The 12970-nt window shown below is 31.9% G+C and overlaps 1 protein-coding gene across 1 annotated transcript in view; it reads left to right on the plus strand.

The window, feature by feature from the left end:
- Nucleotides 1-12970, plus strand: part of LOC110995369 (ecdysone 20-monooxygenase) — a 32502-nt gene that overhangs the window by 16446 nt on the left and 3086 nt on the right. The window contains exons 2-8 of the mRNA XM_022262501.2: nt 397-610; nt 1091-1289; nt 3864-4054; nt 11210-11405; nt 11763-11925; nt 12186-12419; nt 12531-12728. Of these exons, the coding sequence (XP_022118193.2) occupies nt 397-610; nt 1091-1289; nt 3864-4054; nt 11210-11405; nt 11763-11925; nt 12186-12419; nt 12531-12728 (1395 nt within the window). The remainder of the gene's footprint in view (nt 1-396; nt 611-1090; nt 1290-3863; nt 4055-11209; nt 11406-11762; nt 11926-12185; nt 12420-12530; nt 12729-12970) is intronic.

Consider the following 12970-nt stretch of genomic DNA (forward strand, 5'->3'; position numbering starts at 1 on the left):
TGTGAAAATACTTTGAGGTCTTTGCCGTACAATCCTTTACGAATTGATCATCGAATAAGGTTTTATACTAATAAAGATCCGTAAATATGCCTTTATATCCAGAGTCTTATCCGTCTCTGAGTTGACATGGGTATGGTTAAACATTGTTAAGGATTGGTAGGAAACACAAGGATCTCTTACTTAATATACAGAATTCTTTCTCGATATTGATAAGTGTCCTCATTACTGGGTTCACTGGGCCATAAACACTCATAAAGTCTTGCTACCCTACAATATAAAATCGAATAAGTTTTCTAACAAACTATTTCTTCTTTGCGAAGTGAGGCGTATTTATTTTTACAAATCTATAGTCTATAGAAATTTTATGTCCTTTATTTACATAACAATTTTGTACAGGGCTCTCCACGACCGCTGGTGGATTGGTCAGGGGTGCCAACCATCATCTTGGTGGTTTTGGCACTCGTGATGGCAGCTACAGCAATGCTGGTACGTCCAGGGGATGCCAAGAGGCCCATTCGACTTCCAGGGCCACCGGCTCTACCGATTATTGGGACCAGGTGGCTGTTCTGGAGTCGGTACAAGTTAAATAAACTTCACGAGGCTTACGAAGGTGAATAAAGCTAGAATTTTAATAAAGTGTTTAACATATTTAGTTTAGTTATAGTTCTCCGTTAGTAACCACTTTTGTTTGGATTTTTATAACCGTTTTTTATTTGACACTGATAAGTAATCTAAGTACAACTTAAGTTTTTATAGTCAAAAAGCTGTTATCTAACAATTTATCTACTAAATAATAATGCATTAGAATTAATAAGATAATAATTCGATTTACAATTCATCTACTTACAATCGTAACTTTTCTTTGCACTCCACACAGAAATCGTTTTGAGTGTAGAACAATAAAAAAACTCTTGCCTAGCTTAACTAGGCTTGATCTATTAACTTAAATGTAGCTAAAGTAACACAAAAGACGTTACATTACATACTTGAGTTATGTATCCCATGCCCCAAGTAGATGTAACGGAGCGTCACTTTAGGATTTAATAAGGGTCACAACGCACCCTAGCCGCATTCAGAGATTTGCACACAGATATGTTCAGGCGATACGGGCTGGTGTTCGTGGAGATGACGCCAGGGGGCGCCCCTATAGTGTCAATAGCGGAACGGGGGGCCTTGGAGGCAGTATTGCGGACACCGTCTAAGAGGCCTTATCGGCCTCCCACGGAAATCGTCCAGGTGTACCGCCGCAGCCGGCCCGACAGATACGCGTCAACTGGACTTGTCAATGAGTGAGTATACATACTTCCGAAAACTGTAGGCCATCTCTGCGGTTCATATTATTCAATGTTCTCGTCCAATGCCTTTACATGGCCTACGTATTTATCCGGTATAGTTAATTTATTTAAACAAAAAAAGTTACCATTATGGGTCACCCCAATGTGGCTACAATTTATATTACGAGTAAATACGATATTTACCAGTAAAATATTTACAAAATGCCTAATTATTTATTTACTGGGAAAAAGAAAACTCTATTTCCTTATAAAAAAAATATTAGTTAAAGAGAACAGGGACGGTTTCATGACTCATTAAGGCCATTTTAAAATACTGTAAATCAAAAATAGGCACTCCGTAATAGCTTTGTAATTCTTAAGTGACAGTTTCACATACCAACTAGATAAGGTTAGTACATATTGAAAAAACCAACGAAATTACCCCAAACAAAGATAATAACAACAAGTACGTAATAAAACATTATTAAGACAATCTTCTTTGAAGTTATTTAACTCTGTGTTTTAACACCTTTATAGGAATTTAATTAAATAAACTTTCCATTTAATGCTTCTTAGAAGCTATTCATTAACACCATATCACATTTTCTCCGTCTGGAAAAATATTCGTAACTATTTACCGTATAAGTGTAAAGTGTAGAAAAACCTGAATGCTGGTCATCGCTATACTTTATAAATGAAATAGTATTGGTATATGGTAAATATATTTATATAAAAGTCAATAGGGCATGGTACACTACACTGTGTAGTATTTTCTTAAAGTATAATTAACTTAATATTTCCTATAAAACCTTTAAATGTAAATTACAAATAATCTGACTTTATTTGCTTTAACTAAAACTAGGCATTAAAAACCATATTTTATAAATTCACAGTCTAACTCAATTTAAATATATTTCAAAGAAGACAGTGAATTGCGTTTCAATTTTTGCGTAACAAGGGAAGGAAATATACATGCATTCCGGTCACGTACTAATGATGGTTCTGACCACTTTTTTTGACAGACCAAACACTTCCTGTCGTTGCACGTTATGGCTTTATTCGTACTTTGAAGGTCATACGTTTATTTGTACAAAGAGGAATCCGCATTGGAGCTTATAGAACAATTCAAATAAAAGAAATTAACTTAAATCTCTTTGATATGACCTCATACTTGGAAAGACAGAGTCAACAATTCAAATCGCTTGCTTTTATAACCGTCAAAAGAGTTTTAATTCAATGTTTTATAGGGGTTATCAATTTGTTATTTGAATGCCAGTTAAAATATTCTATTTTTTCAATTAATTTTACCTTTTAATAAATGGTATTCTCAATACGATTTTTGATTGCTATTCCAATTTATTAATTGTTAAATATATTTCCAGTACTATACTATAACAATATCACACATTAAAAGCACATTCAGAGATAACGATAATTGTACTCAAATTTATTAAAATTGAAGCCCTTGTAGTAGTTATTTACTTCACGCCGAGGTATTGTAATTCTTATTCTATATCTTGAAAGAAAAATCTTGATTCATTTGTTCTGCGTACACACTAACTATAACTTACACTTTGTTAAAACATTTGTACAATTATATATCAAAACTAGCGGATCCGACAGACGTTGTCCGGTCTATACGTCTTTAATTTGAAAATTTCAAACTTTTTTTAATAAGCTAAAACATTCTGGACCATTTTGATGAAAATTATTATTCAAATGTTATGACAATATCTAACGATCCAGCACATGGTCTACAATAACACAATGATAACAAAACTTTTTTTTAATTTGATCGCAGCGCTAACTGTCGGGACAGACTAAAATTAAAATTCGGATATTATTTAAAATTTGACAGTGCGATGGTAGCGCCGTCTGTCGGATCCAATGTAAAACATTCCAAAATCAACAACTACTAATTAATTAAAAAAAACATTGTCCAGCGGACAAAATTGTGAATCTAAACCATTCTCGAATCTCCACGAACACACACAAAAAATTTCATCAAAATTGGTTCAGTCGTTTAGGAGGAGTTCAGTCACATACACACGCACACAAGAAATATATGTATTAAGATATTCATACATTATATCTCAGTAACTTCCTACTGTTTCGAATGGAACATTATGCTACGAATGAAACCGCGGAGTAATGTTAGATTTTTATTTTTGCTTCCACGTGTATAGTAGTTCGTTAATAGTATGTTAATATTTATTGCTAACAATTTAAAATCTTGTCTTGAATAATTTATTTTTTATAATCGCAATTATTGACGATTGATTTAGGATTGATATGACAGGATGTTCTCTGTACTCATTAAACTAATATTCTGATTTGGAATATAAATAATAATATAATTTTCCTGCAGAGCTGTTTCGCTGATTAAGTCTTCGTTGCTTGGGTACATTTTTTAACATTATTGTTTGCCTATGAAAGTAGACTTTTGAACGATGATGCGCATAAAGCGCTGAATTTTATCATAACATGTCTTACTTGCACCGGTGCGGTGTCGAGTGAAGTAGGTTCCATCACACGGCCCTACAATACTCTAGCCAAGGGTCCCTAATGCAATAAGTAACTAATTCACAGGCAAGGGGACAAATGGCATCACTTACGCCGACATCTGACATCGGATCTGACCAGTCCACAAACCATACAAAACTTCATTCCACAGTTGAACAATATTTGTGACGACTTCCTTATTCTTTTGAAGAACTGCAGGCGACCTGATGGTACCGTCCTTGGCTTCGATCATCTTACGAATAGAATGGGCTTGGAATGTGAGTAATGTAACTATAACAATTTATTCGTATGTATGATTTTTACCCTAAATCAATATTTAACTTTCTAAAGATTTCTGCCATTGGAGTTCTATATTCAAATAGGTCTTAAGCGAATGAACGAATAGAACAAATCATTGGTCTCATCCCAGGTTCGAATCCTGGCTGTGCACCAATGCGTCTATGCGTCTATACTGTTTACACGCATTTAACAGTCGAGGAGAAACTAGCTTAGACCGAAAAACGCTTATTAGAACAATCGAATGATCACGACAGACATACAGTAATCGGAAGCCTAGACCTAGGAGTATTTAGTGTCACTGTTATATCATCATCCTATGCATACAGTCGATAGTAAGAAGAAATACTTTAGTTTATAAAAAGAGACTACGGTAAGTGGCATTTTAGTGGCATTTACATCGCAACTTCTGCTGCCTGCATACCCAGGATTTGAACCCGAGACCTCATAATGTGTAGTCAAACCACCACTCGATCAATGGTTAACTATCCTGGTTAAATATCTATAATTTAATTTTATCTATATCGTACAGCTAGGTAGATGACATGTGTATCAGCTAGTATGTAATATGAATCTTTGAAGAAAAAAAATGTTTTATTTTTGCTTAGTTAAAATATCCAAGAGCGTTTATATAAATAATAAAGTTATAAATTGCGTGTAAATCGGTGAATATATGTTTTCCTTTAGAATCTGAATAGTGTTTATCTAAGGATTATTACGAGCAATCTAGTAATTTAGGTCAACCGTACTGGCTTATTACTTACAACTTAATTGACAAGTAGTAACAGGAAGAAATTAATTTATTATTAGACTTGAAGGTATCAAGTATATCTTCAATTACATTATCAAGGTATCAAGTATATGTACATACAATTCAAGTAAATTATTTTGTATGCTGAAGACTGGATATTATAATTGTAATACACTTTTAATAGTAGTAATTAGTAATAATATAATCCCTTCCTTAAACGACGTCGTAAGTTGTATTAAAATACCTACATTCCACGGGTTTATAACAAAGTAGTAAATACTGTTAATCAGGTTATTATCAAACACAATAGGATTGCATGATGTCATCGACCATTTTCGCGGGAAAATATAGGAGTTTCAAACGCCAGAATAAAAGGAAACTGGATCAAAATACACTATCTGAATTTATGATATTTTATTGTATATATCAACAGTAATGTGATGTCTATAGTCTATAATGTATATAGAACATTCATAATACGAATGCAATGTACTTGTATTTGGTTTGGTATAAAAATTGTGGAAACGAATTGTTTCAATAGATTTTTACCATAAATAATACTATAGGGTTACTTTTTTGAAAGCGTCTACTAGATGGCGCTATACATTCGCAAAAACGCGATATCATTTTGACGTAGAATTTATACATATACCATTTGAGTTTTGGAACTTTCTTTCCAAAACGATTGTTTTTCTTCCTATTTTTGGAAGCCAAGCTATAGCTAATAGCATTGACTTGGCTTATATTTTTTATACGTTTGAAAGTCTGAAAACTTTAAAGACAAATCCTTGAGGCTTGAATCAAATAAGAAAATAGTAATAACATTATCATTTTATTCATTTATTAATCTTAATAAAAAAAAGGTAAATACTAAATGGTTCAAGGATCAAGACTTGAAATTCAAGTTGAATTTGTTGTACAGTTATTAGTGAGGACTGATCACTGAAGCATTGGTTGATGATGGCTTTTTAATTTTTATTTTAAATTTGCCAAAAAAGTCAAAGAATGCTTAGACTACTGACTACTAGGAATACATTATACGTAACGACTAACGAGTACTATCTTTTGTCCTACTCCCTAATTCATAAACGTACGACACAATATTTATTATTTTATTACTTTTAAATAAAAAGAACTGCATGTACATAGTACATGCCACAAAACATTTTTTTAAATAAATAAATAAATAATTTAGGTTTATAGTACATTGTCCAATGGATGCCCTTATTTCATAAATAACGGCATCCATGGGACAAAATATGTTCCGATCGCTGTAAACATTTTCAGAAAATATTTGTGGAAGCTTATTTTCCGTCATCGATTAATATTTAGTCTATTAAATGTAAGGTCTTGAAATATGGATGTTATATCATAATGATTAAAAGAAGGCGTCGGTAGCAAATAATTCAGTTAAATATTTTATATCATGGCGACGACGCACATCAATTGGTTTGACGTTTGAACTTCCGCGGCAAATCTCAAATGCAACTCTGCTATTTTGTACTTATCTATGTGTCATTAAATTATTGTTCAATTTATCTATGAGCCCTACTATGTAGGAGATTACAGTATGATTGAGTGTTGGTTGTAGGTTGAATTGCGTAATATTTGACATAGCTACTCAATATTGTTAATTCAGGATCCTTAAGCTTTTCAAATGTTCTATTAGCGTTTCATTATAGCAACGAAACGTGAAATGTCAACGATATGCTAGGATGTAACTAGTCATAATTTTAATATTGACAATATTGTGTAAGACTGTGTGATTTTAGATAATGCAAAATTTGAACTTTCATTATCTTTACTTCTGTAAACTTTGTGTACAAAATAAAAAGTGAAATGTATAATATATATATAATGTATTCGTTAATTATATTTATATTAGTTAGTTTTACCTTAAGACTGGACCGCCTGAGTCTGAGTGAGAACTGCGTCATTCATAAAAACCTAAGTCAGACTTTTAATTTCATTTACTCGTCGTCCTTTTCTGTCAAAGTGTGTTTACATTATGATGAAGAGAGACATCTATGCAATAAATAAAACTGTTTTAGACAGGTTTATTTTTTTTGTTGGGGTTGGTTGTTTAATAAAATTTCACTTCGGTGCAAACCTGGGACGGGTGGAAGATAAAATATCACGTGAACGGATGTACGCCTCATGATAAGGTCAAGTAAACATTAACAAAACATCCCTAATTTTTTCGTTGAACGATAAACTATTTATCTTAATAGTCTAACTTAAATAAGTTTACTGCTCCCGAGATAACGATTTATGGTTTTTTTTTGTATGTATGGCTCATCGTTGAAAATTAAAATTTTACGTAATGACTGCATTATCTATGGTATTTTGGCATCACAAATTATTATTACTAGAAAGTGTGATAAGTGACGTAATAAAAAAATTTGCCGTAACCGTATTAAGCATTTAAATTAATATACTAATGTCAAGAAAATAGTGCTTAAAACGTTGGGGAAGTTGTCTTCCGGTAATAATGCGATCAATATACGGCTAATAGAGGTCTTGAGCCAAGACGGTCTTTGGCAAGCTTTTCTTTTGCGTCGTTAAATTGCACTAAAACCGCTATTATTGTCTACGGAGTATTGTAAATAACTGTTAAAGTGTATTAAAAAGAACATACGTCTTAAGTAGGACTTTTAATGTAACGAAATGTAAAAAAAATCTAAAACTTTCCTTAAGGGAATTGATATGCCATTAGTCTTCATAAATTCTAAACCTTCTAATCATAATCCTCTGTTCTCAATGCAGCTTTATATTTAGTAATAAATACTAAACAACAACTCGTACAACTCTTATGAGTTAATAGTATTATAATATTAGAAGATAACAACGATTCATAGTCAAGTCTCGACGAAACTAAGATTTTGTAAAAGTATATTTAATGTAAAGGAAAATTTTATTTTCGGGCAACGAAACCCTATTTTAACCATGACTAATATTATTATAATATCAAGGCTAGATTGAAAGATACTGGCCTAATAGATTATATATTTTTAAAACTTTTTGTTCTAGTACGATGACTAATAAAAAACCTTCAATAAGTTCAATGGTACAATTATGATAGAGATTTTTTGCGGAAAATTCGTGACAATAGGTGCGTGAAATATTACGCCGCACTTGGGTTCCAAGCTATCGCTGTAAGTATCTAGTATATTTTCAATGATGAACATACATTATTGTTCTCAATGGACTTATGTTAAGCTATTACTAATGCATTCATCATGAAGTACCTATATCTCAAGTGAATAAACAGAATGATATCGATAAAAAATGATAAAAAAAAATCATAATAAAGAAATAGCAAAAATATTTATATCAAATAGGAAAGCGTTTCTTTATTTGTTATTTCAAAGGTCTGATGAATTTAATTTGTATATTTTAGTATAAAATGCACAAGAATTTCAATTATAGCACAGACTATATTAAAATTTTTAATTAGCCGAACAAAACCCATCGGGCGTTGACATAAATAAATTATGTCCACAGACCACCCATTAAAATTGACAACATAATATGCACCCAGATGCCAATAAATTATAACAAATAAAATAAATTTAAAATGCATATGTTTTTGGTAATACCGACTCGTTTGCATCAGCACTTGTCTTTATTTACGTCATTTGTTAGATATAATGCATTATTGAATGAAATATTAGTGATAGTGAATGTAGGTCAGGATTGTGGAGAATTGATTGAGTGCCCGCATAATGTGTAATATTTTGTGCAAGATAAGATTTACTGGTTTCCTTGGGAACTATCTATTGACAAAGAATTATTATTATAATAACTTTTCTATGACAGGTTTTCCTGATGTTATTGTGTTAGCTTATTTTTCTACTTATAAATGTAGATAATTTTAATGAACAATTTTCAATTAACAGTCCGTTTATAAACGTCATTATGGCAATATTACAAGAAATGCTAGATACTTGACAGTTTAAACTTTTTCACCATCTGTTTCGTCATTATTAAGATCTGGAATTAGTAAAGTTTTTGTAATTGCGATTAAGTCATAATTGTATCTAGTAGTGTAAAAAGGAAAATAAATGATGTGAAATATTTGAGAGCAGACAGTATTTTAATCGTTTCTTATATAAATTCGCAAAAAAGTTCCAAACTTTTTGTAACGTCCTCGTATAAATTAGACGGCAAGTCTTATTTTAATGAGACATAATAACTGCATCTGATTTATAGGTTTCAAGTAAAAATTTTATCTGTAATCTTGAGATTTTAATGGATTTTATTTTCGCACTTAAAGTGGTCGAACTACTGGATATATGTATTCGCTAAACACTAGCATAATTTTTAACACTATAAAACAATATTTCTAATCTGTCTTTCTGTTCCTTCTCCATGTCTATATTTCTTCATAATCCATGTATATTAACAAGTGAAGTATATTTATACAGAAAATCAAATTATACATTTTATTTAGTTATAAGTTAAGTATGTATAAATTACTTTACAAAAGAGATCATAGTAGGGTTGTGTCACCAAAATTGTACGTTACCAAACCTAATTATTTATTATTCTTAAACGATGCTTTTAAAGTCATTTGTTATACATAATTAACAAATTGAAAACAAAGTTACTGGAAAGCTTTAGGATCAAATACAATGATAATATTATATTAATAATTGTAAAAGTAATATATTTTTTAAAAACAAGTAAAACTATGCGAAAATATGAATAAGATGTAATCGTATAAGAACAAGCTGAATGATAAATAGCAAATATAGTATTTTGATAACCTCCATGAACTACCGTAATTCAATTATTTCAAGGCCAAATCATAATTTTTTTACAAATAAGAATTTTGTAAAGAAAGTTATTTGCTTCTTAGTAACAGTCTAGTACATAATTATATTTCTAATCATACCTTTACACTAAAATTATTGGAGTTCCTAAACGGGAGTTAATCGTTTGTTAAAGGTATTAAAGAAAGCAAATATATATATATATTATGTCATGATATTTAACCATCACTATGTACATAATGATGGTTTGAAATGCTATAATATTTCACAGTAATATGAAAAATTCATACTGAATGTGACTGATTAAATAGTGAGGGCATAAAACTAATTTGGGTATTTCTATCAAATGTACGCGATGTTTGCGAAACAACTGAGACAAGCTAAGCCCTTGTAGGTTTTATAGAAATAGGTAAGTGGGTTAAGTTCGAGAATAGTCGATTCTGATAAGACGCAAGGTTCGACTCTATCGAATTAGGGCATTCGATTAGGTCTAGCCTCTGAATTATATCATTAGTGAAATCATATAACTTGTTTATATTAAAATGTTTGTTTTATATGTTATTAATTACTTTATACATTTGTACGTACTAATAATGTATAAATTCCATTGTTGAGATAATGTAGTGAATATTATTATAAAAACTATTGAAAATTTAATCAACATATACCACAGTTTCAGTGTAAATTAAAATTATTTTAGAATTTTCGCCTCAAAAAAAATCACGCGGGCTGTTAGACATACCTTTATACGATTATACCATAAATTAGATAATGCATTGGTTTATAAATTACAGTAATAGCAAACCTACAAGGAAGCAACTTGAAACTTGTTTTAGGTAACAGTAGTTAGACCTTCTGTCCTAGATATTCAGGCAGCTAGGCCTGGAACGTGGGACGTTAACCATTACATAGAGTATAATATAGTTCATAAAATTTTAGTTTATATTTTAAAAAATATCAAAGAATACATTTAAATCTACATTACTATTGATGTGAAACATCTATAGCCGCACGTAAAACCGATTTCTGCGACTAGCGGCATGCGTCGCCGCGCTATTTGATGGTATTATTATTACAAAATAATATAATAATATATCACAATATGTTACATTATAAAACCGCTGTGGTTTGTATTAATTGTAACCATAGCAGTCTTGTTTAGGAGCGCGACAAATGCATGCAAAAGTAGTTACATATTATATACCTATATACAGTCTATATGCAGTAGTAAATTTCTTATTAAAAATATTTAATGAAAATAATTTTTTTTTATTCAATAAATAGTCGTCGTTATCTGGAAAAAAATCGTAATATTTTATTTTATCATTATTTAGTTCCTATCACAATCTGTTCTTTTCTGCTTATTACTTTTCCAAAATAATGTCGATGTTTCACATCTGCCAGGCGTCCCGTGACGGCTCACATTTTTTTTAGACTACGATGGAGTACACATTAACCATCATGGATTAAATATACATGTATAATAACCTTAGATCGCTATTTTATAAATGAACCAGTTTCAATCAATAAACATATTTGAATTGAGAATAGAATAATCGAGAAATGGAAGGATGGCGGTAAGATTTTTAAATTTAAATAATTTGTCACAGCTGTTTGTGGATTAATGCTGGGAGCAAGATTGGGTTTTCTGGAGCGTTGTATGTCCGGCCGTGCTGCTACTTTGGCGGCTGCTGTGAAAGCCCATTTTAGGGCTCAAAGGGATTCGTACTATGGCGCCCCTTTATGGAAGTTCGCACCCACTACGTTATACAAGACATTTGTGGATAGTGAAGATACTATTCATACGTGAGTATCAATTAAACTACAGATCAAATACATATGCATCGATTTTATTAACATTTTTTGATGGATGATCTTCATATCAAATTGTCAAATTAATTGTATCGCCGCCATGTTACGTTGTTTCATATAACTTCTTATCTAGTTTATATTTCATGCATTATAAAAACTTTATCTTACGAAGTTTTAAAGAAGTCGTTAAATTAAATGCGTAAACTATAACGGTTTGATTTATGATATATATTTTTTAACTTCTACTTAATACAAATACTTTAGAATGCAACACATGTTCAGTCAAAAAATATGCTTTTAATAAGATGAGAAATGATAAACTATACTTCGTGTTTTCCTTGGATTTGACAGGATAGTATCAGATCTAATGGAAGAAGCAAAATCTCGGTCCCGCGGCGCGGCGCAAGACGACGGCATGCAAGAGATCTTCCTCAAGATATTGGCTAACCCTGAACTAGACATGAGGGACAAAAAAGCCGCAGTCATCGATTTTATCACGGCTGGCATTGAGACAGTGAGTGCAATTGTTACTAGATTCGTCTAGTCTATGGAGGTCGTGTTTTTACGTAAAAACGAACAAAGCCTTGTCGTGATCTAAGCTAGGCCAAAATATGGAGGTCAATTATTAATTTTTTTGCAATATTTTAATTCAACTATTTTGTATACTTAACGTGATGTTTATTTTCTTTTTTTTTTACATGAATCTTTATGAATTAGTAAAAATAGAAAAGTAAAAACTAAATTGGATTGTAAGACTTCAAATCTTGTTTTCAGTTGGCAAACAGTTTAGTATTCCTCCTATATTTATTAAGTGGAAGACCAGACTGGCAACAAAAAATTAGATCCGAGTTGCCATCTTGCGGCGACCTCCGTATCGAGCAATTGTCATCAGCGCCATCTATCAAAGCAGCAACAAACGAAGCATTTCGCGTCCTGCCCACTGTACCATTTTTGGCTCGGCTTCTAGAGCAACCAATGAATATTGCTGGCCACAATTTTCCCGCTGGTGTAAGTACTTTACAAGAAAATAGTACCAGGACAGTAATAAATAGTTTCTTCTCAAAGATTCTATTTATAAAAAACCGTTAATACTTTACTTACACTTTACCTCACTTGCAGACTTTTGTCTTGGCGCACACGGTGACAGCTTGCAAACGTGAAGAAAACTTCTGGCGTGCCAGTGAGTATCTGCCAGAACGCTGGATAGACGTTCGAGAACCCCATGCTGCATCACTTGTCGCGCCGTTTGGTCGTGGCAAACGCATGTGTCCGGGAAAGAGATTTGTTGAAATGGAGCTGCATCTTTTGGTTGCTAAGGTAAGATTGTTTTCATACAGGCTATTTCTAAAAGACGACTAAGTCTTTATAAAAGTAGATATCTGATATTGAGTCTATCATGTTTTAGTAGAAGTGGGTTGGACGTGCTATAAATAGTCGCGGTAAGTTGAAGTAAAGGTTTGTTAGACTGTCCCGGAAGAGATCGCTTACTAGCGATAAGGTCGCCCACTGAAATTTTTTAAATGTGTATGGTTAATATTATTATGCAAAATGTGTAAATA

Source organism: Pieris rapae, chromosome 14 (genome assembly GCF_905147795.1).
Source record: "Pieris rapae chromosome 14, ilPieRapa1.1, whole genome shotgun sequence".
NCBI lineage: Eukaryota > Metazoa > Arthropoda > Insecta > Lepidoptera > Pieridae > Pieris > Pieris rapae.